Genomic DNA, 26,725 nt, shown 5'->3' with positions numbered 1-26,725 from the left:
GCTCAATGCTGCTGCTGTTGCAGGGTGTGCCTATCAGCAGAAAGCAGAGCCTGACCCCAGGTGTGTAAGCACCAGTCCTTGCTGAGGTGCACAACAGAGGAGAGCCATCACAGGGGACTGCAGCCTGGCTGTGAAGCATCGGAGAAGACTTGAGCGCTTGTTTTCCTCCTAGCTGTGTGTTTCAGTTGGGATGCAGATCAGTCACATCCAGCAAGGTGGCTAGGGAAACACAAATTCATCAGCTCCTGCCCTGGACCTCCTCTGATGGTTGAGCCTGCTGCTGTGGCCAGTGCCATCAGCCTTTTGCTGCACAGACAGCCTCACCAGCAGTCCCTTTTCTGCCCCACTGCTTGTGCTGGCCTCCCACTCCTTCATGGTCATTCCTGCTCCCACCAAGGTTTGACAACACCATGTGCCACAGCAGTTCAGCTCGAGACCTGCCGGGCTCATGCCCCTTTCTGCCCAAGCATCTGCTCTCAGCCCAGTCCTGGGCACCCAACCATTCCTGCCAAAACCTTGGCTTTCCCACCTATGGCACACACTGCCAGGTAATTAAGGCAGCAACAAGATGAGGATTGTCCTGATGTAGTCACTGCTTGAGTTTCTGGGTGAGTATGGAGGCCACATCTTCCTGCTAAAGCCCAGCCATGAAACAGAGCACCTCACAAGTCCTTCTGAGATCTGTGCCGGGAGAGGAGGTAACCCAGCTGTGGTTAATAGCTGGTCATGACAGAAGACCTAAAACCTGTGGTTTCAGACAAGATATTAGAGACAGCAAGATTGCAAAAGGGTCATGGAGCTGAAAGAGAAAGAAGGCAGCGCTGACACTGGTGGAGTTTCCCTCTCCAATGAGGAAGCCTCTTGCACCATATGTGATTTCTCTGTGTGCCTATTTCCTTTCCGTGCTTGCACGACTCACAGACGGGTGTGCAGTGAGGCAGCTGGTGTGGCTGAGACCTCAATCCTGCCCTGGGAGCAGAGGCAAACATGGCCCTGCAATGGATGTTTCTCCTGTTCATCACACCTCTGCTGGCAGCACAAAATCGTGGCAAGCCCAATCCCAACAACAATAGAAAACCCCAGGAAAGAGGTAAGCCGTGCTCCCTCCTCTGCCCCCAAGAGAAGGTTTTACTGTGCTCTTTTTGAAGAGCTGCTGTGTAACTTTATGGCATACAGGATGCAGCAGCTGTATCAGAGAGGTCTAGCATCCACACCGGGGTCCAAGTCCACAGGCTGGGTTGTGGTTAGGCAGAGCTCTGGTTGGGGATGGAGAGCAGCAAAGTTCAGGGTGCTGGGAAAGCCTCTACAGAGTCTGTGGTGTTCTTCCATAGAGCTGGAAATACAAGGTGTCTGTCCTTGCACAGTTTTAGGGTGTCCTATCCTCACCACCGAGGAGATGAGTGCTGGTGCCCAACAAAAACCTTGGGAACCACAAGCTGAGCCCTTGGGTGTCCAGGAGAGCCTGGGAACAGGACTTACAATGTTCCAGGATTGCTTTTTAATGGAATCCCTTGGTGCAGGAAGGATTAGAGCACCCCCAGGGTTCTGCTGGGCTCTTCCTATGCTGCACACTTTGATGCCAGCAGTCAGTGGGAATTTGAAGACTCATTTGTTATCTGTTCTCCTAGAAGGCTGCACAGTTTGGCAATTGAGCTGTGGGTCCAGGAACTGTGACCTTGCATTATCCTGTATCTGTCTGAATTGGAGTATTTCTCTAAACTAATTTTCTTGGAGTTAGGTGACAAAAAATCATTAAACTAGCATCTAATTAGGTCATCCCAGTCCACTATGGTGTTGTATTGGGGTGGATGCAGGTTAGAGAAAAACAGCTGATCTAGTGGCTGTGACAGCCACATACAGGGAATGGGATCAGAAACTTTAATTGCTGATGTGAAGTGACATTAGGATCTGTACTGTGTGAGATGTGTCACGGGATCCTGTTTCCAGGGAAAATATGTCCGTGTGGTTGCAGATACTGTAAGCATAGCACACTGTCACACAAAGAAACAAGGGCTAAAACTGCAATGGAAGATATTCTCCCTCCCAGAGTGTCTTCCCATTGCCCAAATCCCTGCTGAAGGTGTTCTTCCAGGCCAGCATGTGCAACCATTTCCAAGCATGTGGCTTTCCTGTTTGTTTTCAAGGTGCACACTAAGACCAGGTGTCGTGTACAGCAGGATACAACAGGGACCTGTGTGTGTGCAGACTCTCGTCACACTCTGCAGATCTGTCACCCAGCCATCCCCAGAGGAGTCTGGGGCTGCCCGTGACAAAGGTGATATTGCTGAGTTTGCAACTTGGTGCTTGTGAAAAGAGGAACTGAGACAAAAACATGTGGTGGCCGCACCCAGCAGTGTGAGCAGCCCTGCCTGCATCCTCAGCACGTGGGCTCATCCCATCCTGGCACCTCTGCTGAGGTCCAACCTGATGGATCGGGGTCCTTCTCTTGCAGAGGCACAGGGCAAGGAAGATGGCTTGAGTGAGGCAGGAGGGTCTCTCTCATCCCCACTAGGGTGTAATGGGCTGACAGGGCAGTGGGGCAGGGTGAAGCTGTTGGACAGAGAGAGGGAACAATTGGGTGGGATCCCTGAGCTATCCCACGCCCTTGGCAGGTACAGGGTACAACCCGTTGTGCACAGTGCCACAGAGAACAGCGCAGGGAACAGCAGTGCAGCCACAGGCACAGGATGTGGTTCTCACATGTGGTTGGCCCTGCTGCTCTGCTCACCCCATCACAGGGACACCCTGCACTCAGCAGAGTGCATTGTGTCGTTGTCCTATTGTCACCTTATTGTCTTGCTGTGCTGCTCTCACAGGGTGTTTTTCCTCCCTGAAATGACATACCTGTACAAAACGCTCCTCCCTTTTCAGTCCCAGTACACTGGGAAGGAAGGTGGAGAAGCTTCTAGCGTATGTTTTCTGTGTAAAGAAAAGATCTGGGGTCCAAGCTGGCCCTGACCCCTTTTTCATCAGCCTTGCTTGACACTGGGTAGTGATCTAGTGGCAGTTGACAAGAAGTTCTAAGGAGGAGCGCAGCTGCAATGACCAGGGGGTGGGAGGGTGGTAGCTAAAACTAAGCCATAGCCAATCTGAAAGGTTTTGTGTCAGCTGAATTCCAAGCAGCGCCCTGAGTAGATCCTATGGGGAACATGGGTGCTAAGAGGAGCTGCAGAAGTGTGCCTGGGGCTTGACACCTCAGGGATGGTGAACTGTGTGCTCCATCTGCTTCTACTTCCCATCACCAGAGCACAGACTCAGGAAACACCAATTTTGCCTCCTGTACTTAGACACATGTCAGATGTCCTTTAGCACCTGGTGGACCAGTACAAGTTGAAGTGGCACCATTTCCCAGCTGTTCTCACAATGCCTTGTTCAGTGACTTGCTTTGCCACCCCCTTTCCCTGCCATGATTCCTAAGCAGAGCTTCTCCAAGGTCTCTATGCTTCACCACTCTTAAAGACCTGCTCAGGGGCTTTGGTTGCTAGCGAGGAGCAGAGACGTGCTCTAAGACCCATGTTTGTGTTCTCAGTGCCTTGCAATGCAACTCTCCCCTGGTGGAAAGTGTGATTTCTTTTCTTAGCTCCTTCCAGCAAGCACATGGCATTAAACACAGCAAGACTGCAGTGCACTTGGCTGTCACCTCTCTGAACTGCTGAGCTGAGCAAAAACAGTTGAACTTCACCTACTGTTTCTTAGATATCACTTTGTCCTTTATTCTTTGTGTGTGAGATAATATAGTGTAAGAAAGGACACATTTTGCTGTTTAGTAAAGGGCTGAACCCAGGAGCCTGACCTGAATTATCAGCATAGCTCTTTCTCCTTTCTCCTGAGCCTCCCCTTCTGGCCCATGCTGGGGCTTTGTTTTGCCTGCCAGGCTCATAACTCCTTGCAGCAGGGACAGGCAGTCCAGATATTTCTGAAAAAGCCTTTCTATATTCACGGGCAATAAAAAATATCAGAGAGGAGGGTATTCATTTAGTAGCATCAACTAGGAAAAAAAACCAAAACAGTAAATAACTGCCTTTAGAAGGCAAATAGACCAACTCTTTGTTACCACTCCTGTCTTAGGCATTCATTATTTCCCATTTCACAGTAAGCACACATTGCACCTTACAAAAGGTGCCTATTTGGTCATATCTACACCATATTTTCCTTGCTGTTATTTCACTTGACTCAGCCTCCTTCCTTTAGCTGGGGCAGAGAGCCTGTGGGTGGTTTTCTGCATACCACTGTGCAGGGTAAAAAACAGCATATGAGAACTGTTCCATTACCCACCCACTTGCTGTTAGTCCTTACAAGGCTGGAAGCTGAATGTTTCTTCCCCCTTTCTGTCTGAGCACTCTCCTTTCTCCATCAGTGGGCCAGCCCCTCGAATGCATCCAACTGCTTTGCACAAGTGGGGAGTTCCACCTTTCCAGTGGAGGTCCTTTGACAACTTCCCATGGACACCTCCAAAGCACACAAAAATCCACCCTGGGTTAGAGCACAGGCTTCTTTGCTCCAAGGTGCCCTTTTCCCACGGCAATTTTTATGGAATGATTTGGAAAGGAGTGTAAGGAGGGTGAGGACAGAGGTGTCCCTCCCAGCCCATGCATCTTGACTGCACCCAGCATCCATGGATTAGTTTCTCCAAATGAGCTTCAAGTGCTAATCATATCCCTGGCACACTTGGACTTATTGGAGATGTGAGGCCGTGTTGGATTGTAATCAGCAATGTTCTTGAGAAAAAAACAGGCATGGACTGAAAGTGTCTCTTCCCCATTTTGCAGAGAAGCAGAGCTTTCTAGGCTTTACCCTCGGACAATCATCAGAAATGCCACCAGGAGGGACTCTGAGCAGCTGTAGATATGTGGATGCAGATGGTGTCAGTGCTGTGACAAGGGGTTCAGCTCTTCTGCAGCTGCAGGAATGTGGGCAGGAGGCAAGCCCTGGAGGGGCTGTGATGCTTGGGCACTGCTGGCAGGGTGCTCTGTGTACAGGAGGTAAATAGGCTTTCGCAGCTCCTCAGGCTGCCCTGCTCACATACACTGCCCCTCTGCAAGGCAAGCAAGATATTTTTGCCATACCCGTCCCTCTGTCAGACTGTTAGCTGTTAACTCCCAGGATAATCTCTCATGCTGGTGGATTCTCCAGCAGTGGTACTCTCCAGTCACTGGATTCTTTGGGTAGGGGAATGAGCTGTTGACTCTGCCTGCCTTTTCGGATCTCTCCCACCCAGCCCTTGGGCTCTGTTCAGGATGGTCCGTGCCCAGCTTGGATGTGGGTGCTGTATCAGCCTCTGTCTGCCCCTAAGGACAACAGGAGCACATCTGGCAGGCCAAAGGGCACTGGGGAGCCTGTGAGGAATTTAAAAAGTGGGGCCAAATGATCACTTCCATTCCCAAGTTCAGAGAGATGCTGTAAGACCCTTGTTTGTGTTCTCAGTGGCTTGCAGTGCAACTCTCCAATGCAACTGGAAAATCAGTGGTTTTCTCTGTCAGCTCCACTCAGCAAGCACATGGCATCAAACACAGCGCAGAGAGCTTGGGAAGGAAAGGGTGAGTCGAGTCGCAGAGGACAGGAATCCCCCGGTTGCTTGCAAGGGGCCCTGAGGGCAGAGAAGAAGCAAAGAGGAAGCAAGAGGATTTGCCTGCAGGACTGCTGTCCTGTGTTCTTTGTGCCTGAAGGGCAGATGTGGCCACTGACACACTGCTGGCACACGTGTGGTCTTTGCAGAAGCACATTCCACATGTCAATCCTTGCCTGAGGCTGCGCTGGAATTCGAACTGCATCCCAGCAGCATTCCACCATTCCAGCTCAGCAGAAACTGCCAGGAACACTGAGCAAATCCTGGATCAAGTCTGCATATCTGTGGAGGCCCTTTCACCTGAAGCAAAGACAATAGAGAAGAGGCTGGTGTTCCTGGCAAAGGATTAAGTCTGATAAGGGCCCAGGTCTAAGAGAAATGATTCGCTGGAGTCCTGGTGAAGGTGGACAGCCTAGTCAGAAATGTGTGGCTGTTACACCAGCTCAGTTCATGCAATCCCTTCATACCCCCTTCCAGCCCAGGAGCCATACACAACATCTATTTTCTTGTGCCCATAACCAAGGGAAAGTAACCTAAGTTGCAGGGGGCAAAAGCAGGCACTGGCAGAAGAAAGACTATCCTGCTGTAGGAAAAGGCCAGGTTTGAGACCATCGGAGGTACCTGAAGGTGCACTAATCCATTGGACCTAATGAGATACATGTGTGGGTCCTGAGGGTGGAGGAAGAGGCAAAGGCACTATCCATCATAGTTGAGAAGCTGTAGCAGGCAACTTTCAGTAAAGCTCCCACTGACTGTAAAAGGAGAAGTACAACCCCCTTTTCAAAAAGGGGAAATGAGGGAGACCCAGGGAACTACAGGTCAGTCAGCCTCTCTTTGGTGCTGGGCAAGATCATGGTTCCTGCTGGAAACTATTCTGAGGCACACAGAAATTATCTGTAATGGCTTCACAAGAGCAAATCACATCTGAGTAATTTGATGGCCTTCTATGGTGGAGTTAGAGCGTCTGTGGATAAGAGAGGAGTGACTAGCATCATGAACCTGGACTCGTGCAAGGCATTTGACACTGTCCTGTATGACAGCCTTATCTTCAAACTGTGAAGGTGTGGATTTGATGGACGGACCGACCACTCAGCGCGGGAGGAGCTAGCTGGATGTTCACACTCAAAGTGTTACAGTCAGTATTTTGATGTCCACTGGCACAGGATGCCCAGAGAAGCCGTGGATGTTCCATCCCTGAAAGTGTTCAAGGCCAGACTACAACCTGGTGTAGTGGAAGGTGTCCCTGTGCATGACAGGAGGGCTGGAACTAAGTGATCTTCCTTGGGAGCCCTCCAGCCGAAGCCATTCTATGCTTTTAAGAAAGACTGAATGAGTCCCAAGTGCCTGTAAATAATAATTCGCATAATGCTAAATATGCCTAATTTCAGTTGTGCAGCAGTAACACCTTATAGTAAAAGGAAAAATTACAAACTTTAAACAAAGCCTGGCTCTCATTTGTGCTACAGTAAGCCTGCACTGTATTGCACCTCTAAAGCAGAAGCGATGAGGTGTGGCTTTTTGAAACAGTTACCCTCAGCCTCTGCAAGAAAGCATGGTAAATCTAGAGAGGTTCATTCGCAGTTGTTCCAGCAGTAAGAGCTTTCCTCTATGAAAAAATTCAGCGAGAGCTGGAAGCAAGGCAGAGCTCTGTTGTGCAGCTGCCATCACCCTTGCCAGCAGAGCATCCATGTTTGTGGAAAGACACTGTCCCAGATACCTCTTGAAATCTGCACTTGTGTCAGCAGAGTGCCTGCAAAGGAGAGTTCGTCTTTTCCTCCTGGTTTCCTCCCCAGCAGTTTGCCACGTGTGGTGCTGCCAGTGGGTTTTGAGTGCTGTGGGAGCTCTCACAGCTCTCAAGTGTGGAGGTGCGGAACAGTTACAAAAGGAAAAACAGTGAGGGCCCCTTGCACTGAAGTTAAGAGTGGGGCAATGTGGGAGAGGTCAGCCATGCTCGTGAGCACCCACAGCCCCCTCAACTCCTAAGGCTGCGTCCACTGGAGACTTTCCATCCCCTCAAACTGCTTCTTGCTTCAGGCCAGGCCCCACACGACTCTTTTCAAGCGACTATTTTTCTGTGGTGACTATAGGATCAAAGAATACCCATCAATGAATAATCTTCATACAGACTCAATTCAAGGCCTCAAAATGCAAATTAAAACATGGGAAATGCTTTCATGAATAGCTCCCACCTGCCTGAAATACTTGTTACTCATTTTGCCAGTCTGGGGGTATCTTTTTCCCACTTATTTGTCAGGGGCTTCATTCTGTCTGGGGTGGTACAGTTACTTGAGTCCGCTACTGCATGAGGTTTGCAGAGCACTCCTGGTTTCCTGGAGAGTCCTGATGCCACTTGTTGTTGTAGGAAGCAGTGCAAACTCTCTGTGCCTGCCTGACTGCACCCTGATAATTTTGAACAAAATTTGGGTAGCTACAGCTAAATTTGTATGGTGGAGGAACCCTCACAGAGAGTTACAATTCTTATATGAAAAGTGGGATCTGATCAGGGGGTAGAGACCCAAATTAGGGTCATGCAGAGAGACAGCAGAACTGCTGTCGAGAATTTAATGAAAACTAATATGAAGATTTACTTCAATCAATTGCCCAATCTACATGTTGCAAGACACAACCAAGTGCGCAGCTGGTACAGTGCAGTCCCTGTCAAGCCCCTTCTACCAACTCAGATGAGGGGGTACCACTCGTCTTGGGTGAGGATGGGAGGGGTATGGGACAGGAGGTAGCTGCTCCTAGGAGCCAGCAGGTATTTTGTGAGATGGAAAAGAGGAAATAACAAGTGTAACATACACAGCAAAAGCAAAGTGGCAGCTTGAGTGGGATTTTGCTGCAAACGAGTCTGAGTGTGGGTGTGAGCAGATTGTGTCCAGCAGAATGACAGGAATGCCAATGAGTGGTGCCAGCAGAGAGTCTGGTGCACTCCCACATCCCCTGTATTTGTGGGAGAGAGCAGCATCACCCAGGCTGCTGGATCCCTCTGGCTGGGGTGTCTCTGCAGCAGCGGGTGGGCAGGAGGGCCTGTGGATAACCCTCCTGCACTGCTCCTGAGGGTGTGAGGAGGGATAAAGCATTTGGGACATGGGGCTCGTCTTGGGAGGTGCCATCTCTGCCACCCCTCTGAAGAGAGGGGGACCGGCACCCCTCTGCATGCAACACCCTCATCCTCAAGGATGCTGCTGGAGCCCAGTGACCCTCAGGCTCTGCCTCCTGGCCTTTGCACACAGGAAAATGTAAAGCTCCCTCTGGCTGGGACCCCAAACTGCGGTTTAGCCCGGAGAAGAAGGTGTACGCTTTGAACGAAGTTGTGCAGCTCAGCTGTGTTGAGGAGTTTGTGCCATCCACCCCAGAGATCCAATGCATTTCCAGAGAGGGCCACAAGCAGTGGAATGAGACTGCCACCTGCAAAGGTAAGCACAGCCCTGCACCACCCTGACCCACGGTCTGATCTGGTGACAGACCCTCTGTGACCTGATCATGCACATGAGAGTGCAGGAATGGGAGACCTGGATGCTTTGGCTTTTCCCCATGTCTTGGCAGTGACAATGCTCTTTTTGTCTCAGGCGCCTTGCTGTAGGCACATGCTGGGGTCTGTGCTCCTGGAAGGGGTTCAAAGGCAGGAAGAAAGGTCCCTGCACAGGGGGGCTACTGTAAGCCCTCTACCTGGGCATATGGCCAAGGTGGGTGGGAGGGGATGGAAGTGTGTGTGAAGACTGGGGAGGAATTCAGTCCCTTCACAGCCTTATCCAAAAGGAGTCTGAGTTGGGAAGCCTGCAAGAAGCATGGACGGAATTGCTCTTGGGGTGGTCTGCTGCCACCAATAACTCTCTTCTAGAGTGCAAGAGAGGGATCAGTTGAAATGTGTTAACCAAAGGAGTTGGGCCCTGTCAAAATCAGAGCAAAACATATCCCAGCAGACCTCTTCCCATCCTGCTCACGTGTGCTCCTTCTCCTCTGTGCAGAGGGATGCCAGCAGCCCCAGTGGGACTCACAGATCCGGTTCAGTCCAAACCAGAGATTTTATGGGGTCAGTGAAGAGGTGACACTGAGCTGCTTTATGAATGACACTCCTCCCCTTGCTATGATCAGATGTGCAAACAGGACTTCTCCAAAATTGAAGGATGATTGGGAAATGTTAGACACTCGGGGAACATGGCACAGGTTGGCAGAGAACCTGACCTGCACCATGGGTAAGTTGGGAATCAGTAGGTCTCCCCTGCTACATGTACTTCTCACTGTGGAGATGACCTGAACATCCTGCCATATCTCTGAGACACCTTGGGCAGAGCTCAAAGTCAGGTCCGAGTTGGGAGCAGTCTTCAAGATGGAGAGGGTTAGAAGCCTTCAATGTGGGACCGGTTTTCCCTGCTCCTGCATCTCCTCCCAATCTATTCCTGAGTTGTATGTTGTAGGAAGTTGGTGGGGAACAGATCCTTCCCCTCTGTTCACCTCTCTCCCAGTGTCCTGTATCACTTCCTTTCCCAGGAACATGCTTTTTTTCTGCTCTTGAGGGCCCTTGGGTTTCCTCAGGGTGTTAAATGCTGACATTAACCACACTTCATCAGGGAAATGCCTTGGTCCCTCTCCTGCCTGAGCATTCCCCCACTGAGAAGGACTCTCACACTTTCTCCCTGACAGCAAAATGCCCAAAACCTCAGTGGGATGCAAGACTCCAGTTTTCAGAGAACAAAACTGAATACCCACAGAATAGAGAACTGACAATGACCTGCCCCGAAGGTCTTGAGCCCTCCTTCCCTGAGGTCAAATGTACAAAGGACTTTCAGGGAGTGAGTTCTGGAAAACCAATCTATGTGGATGTCTGGTGGGGCAGGAATAGCACAGGTGCCTGGACGCACATGGAGAAGGATATCCTGTGTATGGGTAAGTGAGGCTGCAGCAGCTCTCCCATGTTTTCCCTCTACCATCACCCTCCTTGGGGCTGTTACCTATGCAAACTGCTGAAGAGGAGAACCCAGCCAGGAGACAACAGAGTAGGTAGAACCAGCTGGGCAAGCTGGCAAATCTCCTGCAGTGGTTCCTGAGCAGGCCAAGTCTGGGGTTCCCAGCTGGGTGCCCAGGCAAGATCCAAGGCCAGCAGGATCCAAGGCTGCCACCCAGGTGCCAAGGGAGGTTCCATTATCTTTACTGTGCCCTCAGGTGCCACCCTGGGATGCACAGGCCTTCTTGTTCCCCTGCTGGCCCATGGATAAGGGACCTGGGGGACATCTCCTGCACCTGCAGAAGCTGGAGCAGAGGGGAATGAAGGGAGCCCTGATGGTGCAGGGCTGGTTCAGCCCTTGGCACTGAAACAGGAGGCTGTACGGAAAGGACCTGGGGAAGAAGCAATGCCATCCATCAAGGGATGAGGATGCAGAGCTGTCCCAGGCAGAGACAGAACTGTGCTCAGTGAGGGCATGGCAGTACATGGAAGTGCTCAGGAGAGATGGGCTGGGAGAGATAATATGGGAACATCCCTGCCTTGGGCTGTGGGAAGTGGATAGGAGTGTCCATAGACAGAAGTGGGTGGATAGGGGCAGGTTCATGGATGAGTGATCCTTCACACTTTACAAGCACATGGAAAGCCCCCCACCAACAAGGCTTGCCCTTAGGTCACATCCCAGCAGAGGGATGTGTCACATTCCCTCCCTTCAGAAGCTGGAGGGGTTGCTGGGGATTTGTCTCCCACCACTCACCCATACCCACTTCGTCATCTCATCACCTCCCACCCCACCTAACACCTTCTTTCACGTCTGACAGAAGGGTGCCGAAGGCCCCCATGGAACTCCAGACTCCAACTGGCACCAGACCAGGAGGTCTATAAGAAGGATGAGAAAGTGAAGCTGAGCTGTCCTGGAGGTTTCCAGCCATCCTTCACTGAAATCAAATGTCAGAGTGAATGGCAGTGCAATGATTCTGTGACAGCTGTGTACAAAAGACTTTGGTGTGGAAGAAACTCCAGAGGTGTCTGGGTCCCCATTCAGTCCAGTGTGGAGTGCATCGGTAAGGGAAGGATCAGGAGCAGGGTAATCCTTTGCAGGGGGGAATCCTGAGAACGTCTTTGAGGGAGGACAACATGGGAAGGTGAGGGTTTTTCTTAGACCCAGCACTGTGAGAGTGATGGCTGTGGAAGCATCTCCTGCTTCCAGGCCAGGAGGAAAAGTTTCCTGTTTTGCTTTCCCATGGCAGCAAAGGATGACTACAGCCACACACTGAGAGGGTTTGAGGGAGGCAGGATCCCTTTGCTGCTCCCTGTGAGCTGTGATGTAGCCCAGCTGGGGACACATTCTCCTGGCTTCCCTCTGTTCTCCACAAAATATCCTGATGTTTGATTGAACAGGTGCGGTTGTGTCACTGGAGAAGTTCACCCAGTGATTCACGTCCGGTTTCCTAGTGCACCATGACCCCAAACTCCTCCTGCTCCGCTTTGAGAGAGCCAAAGTGACCACTTTCACTCTCACTTTCCCTCCCACTGGGCTGCGTGATAAGCAAGGTTGTTTGACTGCAGCATCCTTGCCTGGCTGGGAGTGGAAGGGGGTAGAGTGACCTTCTGGTAATCTCTCCTTCACAGAAATCCTCCAGGTTGACCCCAAGACCATTGAGATTTCCAGCACCGCCATCAAACTGGACTGGACCTGCAAGTTCCCTGATGCCTGCCAGGGCCTGAGGGCCATGTGCCGGCTGGCAGCACCTTCCTCCCCTCCCTGTGAGGCTGAGGAGGTGAATGGAGAGCAGATGTTACATGGCCAAGAGGGAACATTCACCTGCTCCCCTTTGCAGCCCTTCACTGAGTACAATGTCACCATCAACTTGCACAACACAACCCTTTTCTCATGGTTGTTCCTGACAGAGGAAGCAGGTATGTGCCCAGAATTATCAGAAGGAATATCTGGTTCAAGGAACGGTCCAGAGCTGTGTCACAGGTCAGCTCCGCTGTGCCTGGGATCAGGGCTGCTTGGGTCCTGTGGAGCTCTGGGGAAGGGGATGGGAGAGCCCTGAGCAGGGCACGTGCTGTTCTCACTGTTCCACTCCACACCACACTTGTGCTCCCCGTGTAAGCACAGTTCCCCACTGCTGCAGCACGTGCAGACTTTGCAGTGGACAAACCCTTTGTAGGGAGTCCCTTGTGCGGCCTGTCCCATGGCCAGGAGCTGCCTGCACCCTCCCCTGGCCTCAGCCCCTGCTCAGGCTCCCGTGTGTGACCCCATTGTCTGTGCTTCCAGTGCCGGGCAAACTGGAAGAGCTGTGGCTGGATCCCGACAGGGGCTCTCTCAGGTGGAACTCGCTGCCCTCTTGCAACGGGGAGATCATCGGATACCAGGTACCAAGGGACCAGGGCACACCCTCACCTCCCAGCCTGAGCAGGCACACTGGGAAGTGTGGGAAAGGGACAGGTGGGATGACTTGCAGGAGGAAAGAGAAGGTCAGGACTCCTCTTGTGGAGGATGTCAACAGAGTGTCTGTGATATTGCAAGAACTGTCCTCAGGCTCAGTACATGTATCTGCAGCCCTTCACATGAACAGCCTCCCTCTTCCCTGTGAACGGCCACAGAGTCTGTAGTCCGACCTGGATAGCTGCAATCCTCCCAGAGAGAGAGGTCTGCTTGGAGACTGCCTTTCCAGGCATCTCAGGCAGACCCTGGCTGCCAGGCAGCCTCAGCAAGACACAGCAAAGGGCTGCAAGAGATTCAGCTCTTGGCAGTGGCTTCAGCTCTTAGCAGTGATTTCAGCTCTGTCTTGTGAGGTTATCCCAGGCTGACTTGAGGGGCAGAGAGACAGAAGCACTGTGTAGCGCTTCCACAGAATAGCTTTTAGTATCCTGTGAAGGGTGGCCAGGGACAACAGCTACTTTACCAAGCAGGGTGAACTCAGGGGTATTTATGGGGGAAAGTGGGAGTGGTACCAAAGGGGAAGAACCAATGGGTTTGGGAAGGTATGTCAAAGCATTATGGGTGCCTTGTTCTGACTTGAGGGAGAACTGCCTCCTCTAGGTCTTCTCTCCCGGGGGTTTGTTTATCACATTTGATAATGAGTTTAACACATTCCATTCAAGGGACATCCCTCCAGAGCAAGGGCCTGGGAGGCTTGTCCACCTCCACACTTCCCTTCACAGAGGCTCAGGCCTTTGCTCACAGAGGCTGCTGCTCACACATCCTGAGTGTTGGCTCCAAAATCCTCCTCCCCTCCCCTCTGTTTTGAGGTCCCCGCGTGGGGCTGAGGCTCCTGCCCGTTCCTCTCCGCAGCCGTTCCCGGCCGGGGCAGGCACAGGGAAGGGCAGGCCGGCGGCGACGCTGCCGGCTGCGGGCACCTTCCCAGCGGGCAGCTGGGAGCCGCTGCATTCCAGCTGTGTCTCCCGTCCGCAGCTGAGCATCACAGCCAGGAACGCAGTGGACAGCAGCGTGCTGGAGACGGAGCGGCTGCGGCTCAATGGCTCCGTCACGGAGCACCGGCTGCCGGAGCACGGCGCCGGCGGCAGCTACGCCGTGACGATCCGGGGACTGACGGCTGCCGGAGCCGGGGCCGCGTTGATGAGGGAGTTTCACACCAGCAGCTCCGGTAAAGCTTCGCCGCGTCGCTGTCCCAGGAGCCGGGGCGCAGACGAGCCGCGCCCGGCAGCCTGCGTTGCCCGAGGCCGCCCCTGCTCCGCGCACGGCCCCGCCGACGCTCGCTCCCCGGCTGTTCCCCCCCCAGACCCCCCGCGCCCGCAGGGCATCGGCTGCCGCAGCGCCCGCGACATCGCCCCATCCCGAGGGACGGCCGTGCTCCCCCTGCGCCCCATCGCCCGCCCCTCGGAGGCAGCCAGGTGAGCGCAGCGCCCGCAGCTCCGCAGCCCCGGGGTGCCAGTGCCCAGCCCGGCGCTGGCCTGCAGCCGCCTCCCGTCCGCTGGTGCCCCGTCCCCGCGTCCCACCGGCTTTCGGCCCTGCAGGGAGCACCAGCTGATCGTGGCCACGACGCACAACGGCTCCGTGATCGAGAGCATCTGCTCGGGGCGGACGCAGCTCTTCAACGCCAGCACCTACCTGGCCGCTGTCCTCAACCTCACCGGCCCCACGGACTTCGTGCTGGGCGACGGGAGCCGCGGGCAGGGCCAGCACAACGCTGCCCTCCGCCCGGGCTGCGACTACACGGCCCTGCTGCTCCTCGTCCGCCTCTCGCCGCAGGTACCCGTCGGGGGCTCCTGCTCTCTGGGGATGCTGCCGCCCGGGGCTGGGCCCCTCGCTGGGGCCGGCCTGCCTCTCAGGGCACACTCCTCTCCCTTGCCTCGGCGGGATGCCGTCCCTGCGGCCCTGGGACACAGCCGGGTCACTCGGTGGCCCTGGGTGGGGACTACTGCCTCCAGCTGGGGTAGGGCCGCGGCAGTGGCCTGAGCCCTCCCTCCTGTCTCCTCCAACAGGCAGAGAAGTTCACCTGCGTCTGCTACAGCTTCTCTGTTGGTAAGTGGCTCCTTCCTCGTGCTGCCCAAGCCTCTCCCTTCCATGTTCCCTTTTGCCAGCCTGGCGGCTTCTCTGGAAATGAGCTGGCCCAGGGTAGATGTAGTCGGGTACCACTGTTCTCTGGTCTCCACAGAAGTTCTCTGCATCTTGAGGCTATCTATGGTAGATGGGCTTTGCGCATCCTCAGACAGTGTGGGCCCAGTGGCACATCACCCCTGCCATCGCCATAAATTTAGTTCTAGTCCCAGTAGTCCCCTGGTGTATGTGCAACCCCTAAATGCAGATACCTCACCAGACTCTGGCAGTGCCTGCGGCCTTCAGGGACACAGGGAATCACACCAAGCAAGCACCTGCTTCTTTTGCCCCAGATGGGCTTTTCTCTAATGAAAGCCTGGCATGGAAGACAAATGAAGTTTCTTTTCTCTCCGTGTCCCTGTGGGATGTTCCAGTGCTTGGTTCAGGACATGCAGGAGCCTGAGCCTGGGCTGTGCTGTTTGCAGGGCAGGAGCCGTCATCTCTGCTGGACAGGAAGCTGGTGGTTATGGCATTAGCCCTGACTGTTGCATTCCTGGCACTGGGAATTTTGCTGCTTTTTGTGGTCTTCAGGTCAGTATGTCCCTCACCTCTCCTGCCTTCTGTGAGGCCTTCAGCAGCTTGCAGTGGCAGGGGGTGTCCGAGAGGAGCCCGAGATGAGGCATGGTGGTTAGATGGGCAACAGCTTCTCTGTCTCTATGTTTTGCTGGTCTGTGCACATGACTTGCTGTTTTGCAGGCTAAAGAACAATGGTTCAAAAGCCTCGGAGAACAACAGCACTATACCCTTGAGAGGATGTCAAAAAGGTGAAGTATTTGCAGTGGCCCTGTGTGCCAGGCTGTCTGTTAGGAGCACAGACAGGATGACGGCAGGTTCCACAAGTTCCTTGCAGGAACAAGATGATCAGAGCTGGCTGGCACAGGGAAAGGGACTCCTCCCAGAAGAAGGGACCTGTGTGGGGAGGGACAGTCTAAGGTTTGGAGAAGCCCTGGCCACTGCAATGCCATCTCAGTCCCAGCTGCAGAGTTCCAGGGCTGGCCAGTTTTAGCACCAGTTGGATGCTGAAGTCCTGTCCTTGTGGTCTCTGCAGACACATGCAAGCCAAACACACAGATCCTGGTGGAGGAACTGCTGGAGGCTCTGAAGATGTTTAAGAGGGAAGAAATAGAGGCAGAGCAGACAGATGATGAATCAGTCGACAGGCATAGTGCTGGGCTTCTCAGAGAATATCAGGTCTGGTTTAGCTTTGCTTCCCCACCTGGCTGCACAGCCTGCCCCTCAGCCCTTCCCAGGGTGTGTGATGCAGTGGGCTTTGGTCAGCCCCAGAATACACCCCAGTGCTGAGTGGGCTTGTTTTCTTCCTCTGCAGCAATTGTCCTCCACTTTGCTGCACCCCTGCAATGCCGGGAAGGAGCTATGTAACCAAAACAAGAACCGCTACAAGAGCATCATCCCATGTAAGCAGAGTTCCCCAGGGATTGGTGCAGGCTCTTGGAGCCGGCTCGGATAGCACAGGATGGTCGGCTGGTGTAGGTGCCCCTCCAAGCACTTCAAAAATACTGAGCTACTCATCCTCCGTGGTCACTGAAACCCAGAGCGATTTCTGGCCCCACTCTTTTGTACCCTGTTGGAGCATCCTTGTTCTGCTCTTCAAATCCTCCTGCAAACTTAAACATTGTATTCCTATTACTGATGCTAGTCATTGCTGAACACTGCCATGCCCCATCCAGAGGCAGGTATTTGGGGAAAGTGGAAGGAGTGACTCAATTTCTTTCAAACTTTAAAGATCCTCTAGGCCCCACATGGTGTGTACATTTGGCCATTTCATAATCTTCCATAAAACTCCATTGCACTTCCTGCTGTGCCGCATCACCCTTTGTCTTATAAGCTGTTCTTTAACCCTGAACATGTCCTGAGGCCTGGGGTGCTGCTGAGGAGAAAACAGACAATCACAGACTTTAATAAATTATGCCTTCCTCCTTAATCAGTCTTCTTGTCACTGCCCTGAAGCATCAGTCCACCTCCCTTCTCTTTCAGATGATCACTGCCGTGTGGTGCTGCAGCCCTCTGACACTGGGAATGGCTACATCAATGCCAGCTATATGGATGTAGGTAGTAAGGAATTGTTACCCTGGAAGGGGTAGGGAAGCTGCCTGGCTGGGCAGGGTGAGGACAGTCCTGCTCACACGAGGGGCCCAGAGGTCTGGCACTTTTTGTACTTAAGCTGGCAGATCTTGGGAAATCACTTCCCCTGAATCCTCTCTGAGCTGCCTTCTGTACTCCGGGTTTGTAGGGACCCATGTGAGGGGACAGGAACTGAGATGCAGCCCCTGGGTACCCACAGTTTGTGCTGGCCAGGAGAGACACTGTGGGACACACTGTGCTGAGAGTTCGGGGCTCTGGTGCCTGGGGGTTGGATCTTCTGTTTCATTCCATGTTAAACATTTAACTCATGTGATCAGGGCTGTTTGAATCTCTCCCCTGCAGACCTACCGAAGTCCCCGCTTCTTCATTGCAGCTCAAGGTAGGTGCTCCCAAACTTTATCCTCAGGAGATGGCATTCACTGCCCTGAGCAATCTGGGAAATGAAGAGCTGGGATGGCAGCCTATAGATAGATAGGGAGCTGTGAATGGCTCACTCCAAGTCCCTGTATCTCCAGGGTCTCTGCCCTGAACAGTTACAGCTGCTGCAGGGCATGGAAGGTCTCGGTGATAGTTTGGCAGCAGCTGGAGCTGGTGTCTGCACTGTTCTCTATGAGTACTTGGTCCTTCCACTTACAAGCCTAGTTTGCTCCATTTGGCACCTGGCATGACAGAGACAATCCTGCAAATGCCTGGCATATCTGCACCCAGTGCACTTGGATGCAGTCTTCTCCCAAGAGTGCAAAGCCTGGATGGGTTTTTCTGCTCTGGCAGCATGCAATGAGGAGGTCATGGCTCCCTGCAGAGCTGCAGAAATGCTCTTCAGAAAATAAGGCCCCAAATGTGGGAGCATCTCACAGTCATCTCAAGGGTCTGCATGCGGGAGCCCCTAAAGCAGCAGTGAATTCCTGACATGCCCTGGGCTCATCTTCTCTCCCTGCTCCTTGTCCCAACTTCTAACACGGTTATGAAGCTGATATGGCCAGCACCCCTGTCCAGTGCTGATGTTCCCTGGTTGCGCCTCTGTGTCTGGGCAGAGAAAGGTCTGGGAATGTTCAAGTTGTGCCTGGGAACACCTCCCCCTCCATGGCTTGGACACTGATAGAGCTCTCTTCTTCCTTCCCAAGGCCCCTTGGCTGGGACAGTAGTGGATTTCTGGCACATGGTCTGGCAGGAGAAGACCTCAGTCATTGTGATGCTGACAGGCTTGATGGAGCAGAACAAGGTAGAGAAAACCTCTCAGCCCATGCTCAGCTTTGGCATTGCCAAAGAGTCCAGGCTTCCACACCTGCTGTGTTCCCAGTGCAGCTGTCAGTGGGGGCAGGGAGCAGCTCTGCACCCCTGCAGAGCTCTGCTTGTGAGTGTGCCTGTGCCCAGAGGTCTCACTGCTGTTGACAGATCAAGTGTGAGCAGTACTGGCCAGAGCAGGAGCAGGTCTACGGTGACTTCACTGTGACACTCAACAACACCTGGACCACCACAGGCCTTGTCAAACGCATCTTCTGCCTGCAGAAGGTAAGCCTGGCATGGAGCTGAGGTGGGAACGCAGGATGTGTTTGGGTTCCAGCAGCTGGTCTCCAGCACAAGAAAGTCTGTTGTTAGCACATCGCTATAAATGGAATCCACGCCAGGCATCAATCCCAGGTTTCTGTGCCAGGGAAAGGCAATCAGTCAGCTCTGGCGGTCACCCCAGACGAGTCTGGACTGACGTTGCACATGGGAATATTGTAGATTCTTGAGGACTTGGGTGAGGTGATTTTTATAAAGAGTATAAAAGCAAAAAAAAGGGTATAAAATGAAATCTCTGCACATCCAGGATGATGAGACAGGTGCCTGCCTGTCACCTGCATCAATCTGCAGAAGGTCCACACTGAAGTTCCTTGATCACTTGTAGTCCTAAACCTGGACAGGTAGTTTATAGTTTAAGATAACCTACATAAGGTAATTTCCCAAGATGTGTGCTCCTGCAGAAGTTACGCCTCAGATAAAGGGCAGAAACTGAAGGAGCTGCAAGGAGGGAAAACAAGTACAATATAAAGAAATTGCAGTTATGCCGATTCTTGTCCTTTCTTATCTTGCCCAGAGCAATATGTATCTGAAACATAAAGCTCCAAGAGCACCTGATGGTAAGCTGTAGCCTTAGTTGATGCCAAGTAAATGTGATGTTCAGGGAAAATCACAATGGGCTGGTAACAAGTGACTACATTCACATAAGTGTAGTAACAGCCTTAGGATATATCTTTTCTGGGCAAGCCAGGGCTTTTTGATGATTCTGGAAATACCTAAGCTGTGATTTTTATCATTTCCCTCTAGAGCACAAGCTGCTTTTCCTGCTTTGCATTCACTGTTCACTGCATAGTGAAGCAGAGAACAAAATTAATTGTGTGATGGATGAATCTGCCCTTTACTGTCTGAGGAGCTGTAGTGGAGCATGGTGTGGGTTCTGGAGGGAGCACTCTGTCCTGGTACCCCTCTAAAGTTGTTTTCTCCACTGCTCCCTCCTTGCTGGCATGCAAACACTTCACACAAGTTTCCTGGTCACTTCCAGTTCCCTGTTGTCAGCCACGTCTCCCTTTTTGCAGGCAGGCTGTGCTCTCCCAAGAGCAGTGGAGCAGTTTCATTACCTGCTGTGGCCGGACCACGGGGTGCCCAAAAACCCGTCCCAGCTCCTGTGCTTGGTGGAGGTGGTGAACAAGAGGGTGTTGGAAGCACCTGCTGGACCCGTGCTGGTGCACTGCAGGTACCGGGCTGGGGATGTTTGGGTGCTGGGGCATAGCCAGCAGGGCCAGCCCTGATCTACTGTTTTCTGTGTCCTCAGTGCAGGGATCGGGCGCACAGGTACCTTCATTGCCCTGGACTTCCTCTTGAAGATGGGGAAGGCTGAAGGGAAAGTGGATGTGTTTCACTGTGTGCAGCAGCTGCGGGAGCAGCGGGTCAGCATGGTGCAGACCAAGGTGAGGAGAGGTATTTGCTCCCTCCACACCTCGGGCTGCAGATCCAATTCCCACCTGTGGGAGTCGACACAGGCAGGTGGCAAGAACAACCACAAAACCATGGCTGAAATGCCAAGACTAAATTTATTTCATTACCTCACTTGCTGGAGGATCCCAAAGCTAGCTGGAGGATTCCAGGAGGTAACACATAAGTGGGAACACCAGCACTATCAGGATCAGTCCCTCCTGCCCATTTAACAAAGCCCTGTGCATGTGTAGTTTACCAGCTGGGCTGTGATCTCCTCTGTGTTTTTATGATCTCTGGTCTTTGATCTCTCCCAAAACAGGGAGCTTGGCCATGTCCATGACGAAGGCCTTCAGGTCTCTGTAAACACCTACGTTCTCTTTACACAGATTCTACTCCCCAAAGCAGACAGAGGATAAGCAGCAGTAGGCTGTTTATACACAATATATAGGATTTCTCACACTGTAATTTTCAAGGCCTTGATATTCCCAGCTGTAAGGCCACTTGAGAGGAGAATCCACCATGATCCTTCTGAATGAAAAGCCATCCTTCTGCTCTTAACCCTTTGCTGTCAACACCACCTTTCCCAGGGATGTGGCATGCACAGCCACAATATCCATGCTGTTTGTGACCTAGCCACAGCGACTAGGGCTCCCAGGTGACGGAGACCAAAGGATCTTTTTTCAATGCTATGTCCAAACCTAGCTGAAATCTGTGTTTCCCTGAGACTCTCTAAAGTATCAGCAGCATTTGTATGAATCGGTCACCCTGATACAGAAGGGCTGTCTTGTAGGCAAGGATAATGAATGAGAGTCCACCTGTCCCTTGGGCTTTCAGGATATATGCCCTCCTGGCATCTCCTGAGCAGCAGTGTCCTGGCCTAGGGACTATGTCCCCATGACCTGCTTAGTGTTGGTCTCCTTTGGAGAAAACTAGGTTGGGCTGGACCAACCAGCTGCTTGTATGATGTCTAACTAGTCCACTGGGTTTTCTGGGCTGCCTTCCCCAGAGCAGGGGTCTGGTCTGAGAGAGAGCATTAAACCTCAGGAAGATGATTTTATCGGGGTTGCTAGAGTTGCTGGCTGTGTCCCAAAGCAGGGCTGTCTGCAATGAGAAGTATCTGGCCTCAGGGACCCGTAGCAGGAAGGTGAAGGGTGAACCTGGCTCACTTCTGGCACAGTTTGATGACAGATGGTGATCTGGAGTTCCACGGCTCCTCCTGGACTGGCTCCAGACCACACAGCTGACCTGTGTCCCCATGCAGGAGCAGTACAGCTTCCTGTACGAGGCGCTTCTCGAAGGCTTGCTCTGCGGCAACACCGGGGTCCCAGTGGAGAGCATTGCCACCCTTGTCCACTCCCTTCGAGAAGACAAGACCTCAGGCCACAACAGCGTCCTAGAGAAGGAGTTCAAGGTACCACCAGGAGACGGTGCACTGGAGCTGTGAGGGCTCATCTGTGATGCCAACTCCCTCCCTACTCCCCTCCCCAGCACTGGGATGGAAATGGGGGATCATTTGTCTGGAGTGGGTCAAGAAGATGAGGTGCTGACGGGCAGGACTGACTGAATCATCTCTACAGGCCTTGCAGAGATTTTCTGAGTTGTTCCAGCTCCTGCCATGCAGAGAAGCAGAGAAACCCAGAAACCAACCAAAGAACCGCAAGCCAGGGATCCTGCCAGGTAACACCGGCTGGCCTGGGCAGTCTCCTGTTCTAAAACACAGTGCCTGACAGCAGCAGTGGGGGAACGATGCTTTTCTGCTGCTTGCCTCCCCAGCACATGATGCTGACAAGTTCTGCTCAAGGGTCCAGTCACTGTTTTCTGGTTAGAGGATAATAAATACAAGTTAGGCTGATTCCTTCTGAGCCTGTGGGAGGTACATGAGGTACACCTGAGAAAAATATGTCCCGGGTCCTGACTTTGCCAGTGGAGAAGCTCAGATGAGGCACATCAGGGAGCAATGAGGAGGGTGGATCTGCTGTGCTCCCAGCCACAGGGTTCTGCACATCCCACATCAGGGTGCCCCGAGCTGTCACAGCCATGGGTGTGGTGTTGCCTGTCCATTCAATCCTCTCCAACCCATGCTGCAGGGAGCTATGTTGACTGTACCTGTTGCAGGAAAAGTCCCCTACCTCTCTTTAGGGAGAGAATGACCCATCATTTCCCTCTCTCTGCTCCTTGCCTCTGCAGCGGATTCCTGCCGGCCCATCCTGATGTCCTCGGTGAACGCAGACGGCTCGCCAGCTTACATCAACGCCGTGTTTGCCAGCGTAAGGCTCCGGCCGCCGTGAGAACGGGAGCTACTCGGGGCAGCAGCGACCCTCCCGCGCACCCCTGCTCAAGGCCCGGGCAGCGCATCCCGCCCGGCGCTGCGGTGTCCCGGCGCTGCGGTGTCCCGGCGCTGCGGTGTCCCGGACCCGGGGCTCCTGCGCAGCCACTGCTGCCAGGAGATGGCCCCCGCGATCGCGATCGGCGGAGCCCCGCCTGTGCAGGCGGCGCGGCAGCATGTGCCGGCCGCAGCCCGCTGCCAGCTGAGCCCGGGGGGGTGAGCTGAGGAGGCTGCGGGGCGCAGACCTCAGCTGCTCTGAGCAGGGCTGGGGTTGGACTGTCTTCTCCACCTCAGCAGGGTGACAGGGAGCCGTTCCCGCTGTGGGAAGGGTTCTCGGGGACTGTGGGACGCTCCCCCCGACACATGCCTCGTCATCTCTTGCAGACGTACACCGAGGAGGAGAGAATCATCATCACCCAGCTGCCTTTCCCCACCACGCTGGTGGATTTCTGGGCCCTGGTGTGGGATTACACTTGCACATCGGTAGTTGTGCTGAATCAACTCAAGGAGCTGGACAAGGTCAGCAGCCTAAGCACAGCTCTCCCTTCTCCTGGTTTCCTGTGGGGCTGAGCAGTGTGATTTCTGCCCTTGCCCCTGAATGGATCTTGCCAGGAGAGCCCTGCTTGCACCAGGATCTACTGCAAGCTTGTGGGGCTCCATCTGGGAGAATCCTGAAGACAGTCCCAGTACCACAGGGCCACAGCAGTGGGCTGTCCTTGTTCTCACTGCAAGTGAGCGTCCCTCAGGTTTTGTTTACCCCTACCCAGGAGTCCTCTCTGATGCAGTGTTATTTTCTGGCTGCAGCACTGGGTTGGTGCCCAGCAAGTGTCTGGCAGAGCCATGTGTACGTGGCTTATGGGTGAGGGGCTGGTGTGAGCCCACCTATGTGAGGTGCCAAGCTCTGCCCTGCATGCAGGTGGGGGCCAGTTGTGCTCATGCACCTCTCCCCTCCCCCAGACGTACGTGCAGTTCTGGCCCACCCAGGGCGAAGATGACTATGGCCGTTTCCATGTTCAGCTGATCTCAGAGGAGCCTGGGGCCGGCTTCACAACCTGGACACTTGTCCTCAGCAACAGGCAGCAGGTGGGCCCTTTGCTCAGAGATGGCAAACTCCTTTGAGAAGAACCCTTGCAAGAGCTGGGAGGACCAGCTGTCAATAGGCTTTAATTTGGGGTCAAAGTCACAGCTAGAGATGGCAGAGGGAACTGGTGGGGTTCTGGCAGGAACTCTGCCAGAGCAGAGTCCTTTGCCTTGGGCAAGAGAATAATCCCAAGAAAGTGAAACTGCAGGCAGAGGTACCACTCACAGGTGTTTTTGTGTGCCTTTCCAACTGGAGGACAGCAGATGTGGATGGAATTTGTGCATCTCGGTTGCTCATGGAAGGAGAACTGTAGCAGGCAGCTGTACACAGGACTGGTGTCAGTCTGAGCTGCACCTGGTGCTCAGCTCTTCTCTTATGCTCTGTCCATTTGCCAGTCTCAGAGCACTTGGTGGAGAAGAGCAAAGTCTGGAGTGGCATGTCCCATTGTAGAGCTGCTCCCATGATCCAGTGTGCATGGCTGAGCTAGGACTGGCCTGCACCGTCCCTTCCCTTCCCTCCATGAAGCCAATAGGTCTCTGCTCTGCCCAGCCCACTGTCCTTCTTCCCCACTAGCCCAGGAAATCTGCAGTGGAAATCCAGTTACATCAACTGACAGACTGGCCCATGCAGCAGCGTCTTCCCCCACACCCTGACACCATCATCAGCTTGCTAGGGAAGGTGGAGACACACCATCGGCAGAGCCAAGATGGACATATCCTTGTCACTTGCTGGTGAGTGATATCTCCTGGAGGAGCAGCCATGGCACAGAGCGGGGCACAGCTCAGGCTGTGACAGTGAAATTGGTCACAGTTCCACCTCGGGTGGATGTATGGATATGAATTCAGCTACGTTAAGGGAGGAAGGCTGGTTGGGTGCAGGATCTGTGGCCAAGATCATCCTGAGAGTGTAGGGGTCTAGGAGGACACCTCTGAGGCTCATCCCTGCCACTTGATGCCAGAGCACATGAAATCCACAGGGATGGAGCCAGCCGGAGTGGGATCTTCTGTGCCGCTAGTTTCCTGTGTGAGCAGATCCAAAGCGAGGGGGTGGTGGATGTATCCCAGGCTGTGAGGATGCTGAAGAGGTGGCGGAGACAGTTCATTAAAGATGTGGTAGGTGCTGATTTCAAACCCAGCTGGGATGGCAACACCAAAACTGTTGAAATAAGTCAGCCAAGACTCCATTTTCTTCATGTGGGAAAAAGACCATTCATTATTCACAAAACTTATTTTATACAGTTTTCACAGGCCTCGGGTGCAACACCCATTGGTTGGTAGATTTCTTACTGCTTCATTTGTTGTTCAGAAGGTAATTTGTGTGTATGTGCTAAGGTTCAGGTTGTTTACATTTTTCTTTAGTGGGTTCTCATGGAACAGATCTAATGTTTATGCAGGTGCACTTATTTTTCTCCCTGAGAATGGATTGTTGTGCTAACGAATTTTTCATACCCAAGATTGTTTTGTATGAGAACTTGTAAGTTATCTGCACTTACTAAAGTAGCAGGACCTAATCCATATTTTATAAGACCCTTCTTTTATATCATCTTTTACCTGTCTGCAACATAAAACACGAGCCTTATCTTGGATCGCCCCACTATCTGCCCTAGCCCCTCTGTGATCAGATCACCCTGAGGCCAGGTGCAGATGAGATCTTTGAGAACCCCATTTTCTGCTGCTGGCACATACCCACTCCCTCAGTGGCAAGTTCTGCAGAACTGAATAGGCACCAAAGCATCCTGCATGATGATTGGCCCCCTTTCTGGTCCACCTGCTGCTCAACAATTTGTGCCATAGAGGTTGGCTCCCCTGCCAAAACCACCTGGCTCCGGTGCTGGTGTAGTCAAGCCCTCCAACTCCTGGAACACATGCGTGGATTCCTCAGCAGGGGAAGGTGGACTCTAGCTGGGAAGAGGAGGGTGGATTGTACGTGTGTACGGCATGCTCTGTGTCAGGAAGCTGTTGCAGACCAACACTGACGTGCCACTGCAGGTGTTGTTTCACCAGAGTCTCATGTGCATCCTTTTATCCACAGGAACAGTATGGGCTCTGCTATGAACTAGCCCTCGGTTACTTGAATTCATTTGAAACCTATGGGAATTTCAAGTAGGGACATGACCACAGCCTATCTCTGGATGGGACTTTGACTCCCTGGACAGCCCTTATCAGTAACAGTGGAAGCAAGAGGAAATAAAAGGGATGTGCATGACCCCAAGATGCTTCACTCCCCTGAAAAAACACTTCAAGAGTCCTCTGTGGCTGGAGAACACAGGCTGAACTGTCTCCAAATTTTAATCAGGTGTTGAAATGGGAACTTGACCCTCTGCCCAGCATTTGTGCAGGAACTTATCTGGAATCACAGCCTGAGTATGCAGACCAGAGCAGAGGCACCAGGACTTCACCTACCTTCCCTTGCCGAGGATGGAGAGAACAGCTGTCCCATCCAGATTCCCTTGTCCCCTCAGGTAGCCCCAAGGAAAGTGGGGTAGCACCCCACATTGTGTTTGATCAGGGAAGTCTCAAACTGCTGTAAGATCCATGGTGCTCAGGAGCTCAGCATATCTGTCCTACTTTGGGAGAAGCATGAAGCTCAAAGTGAACAAGAGCCAAGAGTGGGACAACCCATGGTCCAGAAGGACTAAACTGGTCCTTTAAACCCCACATAATCTCTTCCTGGGGCTGCATCTTCCTGGTGCTGCTCCAAGTGTCACTGCCCTACCAGCTCCACAGAGGCTCTCTCATCAGCCTGTCTGGTTGCACTATGGCAATCCCAGGTTACAGTGGCCCAACATGAATATCCTGGATGTGGTTCAAGCAGCACCACAGAGACAGATTCTGCCTTTGCTGCACAAAGGCAGGAGACTTCAGAACCAGCAGTGACCCCGTGGCTCTCTGTCCTGTGTCTCACCAATAAAGGCCATGGTGGTGGTGATCTTCTCTTTTTCTTCCAGGTTTGACCTGGCTCAGTGGCCACAAGGGAGCTGAGGGCACAGAGATCCCACAGCATGGGCACAGAATACACTCTTGGCCAAAGTGTCTTTTGAGGGTCATCACCCTTGATGGATTCCCAGCACACATCTGCTCCAAACACTAGAGCAGTCCAGCTCAGCTCAGGAGGTCAGAAGAGCTGTCAGGCACCACTAGGGGAATATGGGGTCACAGCAGCCCTGCTCATGGCTC

At 53.1% G+C, this 26,725-nt stretch overlaps 1 protein-coding gene across 1 annotated transcript; it reads left to right on the top strand.

Moving 5' to 3' along the window:
- The first annotated feature begins 987 nt into the window (after nt 1-987).
- On the top strand, nt 988-26,468 carry LOC120765598 (receptor-type tyrosine-protein phosphatase kappa-like). Its single transcript, XM_040090620.2, has 29 exons — nt 988-1,048; nt 8,803-8,985; nt 9,538-9,765; nt 10,214-10,456; nt 11,333-11,575; nt 12,144-12,431; nt 12,796-12,893; nt 13,936-14,128; nt 14,264-14,375; nt 14,499-14,733; nt 14,967-15,006; nt 15,507-15,612; nt 15,778-15,845; nt 16,130-16,272; nt 16,409-16,496; nt 17,077-17,147; nt 17,527-17,563; nt 18,309-18,406; nt 18,580-18,696; nt 19,764-19,921; nt 20,000-20,135; nt 21,404-21,553; nt 21,720-21,819; nt 22,330-22,409; nt 22,853-22,987; nt 23,426-23,551; nt 24,123-24,280; nt 24,526-24,661; nt 25,581-26,468. The coding sequence occupies exons 1-29, from the start codon at nt 988-990 to the stop codon at nt 25,653-25,655; spliced, it is 3,906 nt and encodes a 1,301-aa protein (XP_039946554.1). The 3' UTR covers nt 25,656-26,468.
- Nucleotides 26,469-26,725: the final 257 nt, after the last annotated feature.

This window comes from Hirundo rustica, chromosome Z, assembly GCF_015227805.2.
Source record: "Hirundo rustica isolate bHirRus1 chromosome Z, bHirRus1.pri.v3, whole genome shotgun sequence".
Classification (NCBI taxonomy): domain Eukaryota; kingdom Metazoa; phylum Chordata; class Aves; order Passeriformes; family Hirundinidae; genus Hirundo; species Hirundo rustica.
Note: the sequence above shows the minus strand (reverse complement) of the source record. Positions and strands in the feature narration are given on the sequence as shown.

Coding starts and splice junctions, on each gene's coding strand:
- LOC120765598 (XM_040090620.2), top strand. CDS start 988: ATGGCCCTGCAATGGATGTTTCTCCTGTTCATCACACCTCTGCTGGCA. Junction 20,136..21,403: donor TCAGCATGGTGCAGACCAAG/GTGAGGAGAGGT, acceptor GTCCCCATGCAG/GAGCAGTACAGCTTCCTGTA. Junction 24,662..25,580: donor GACAGTTCATTAAAGATGTG/GTAGGTGCTGAT, acceptor TTTTATCCACAG/GAACAGTATGGGCTCTGCTA.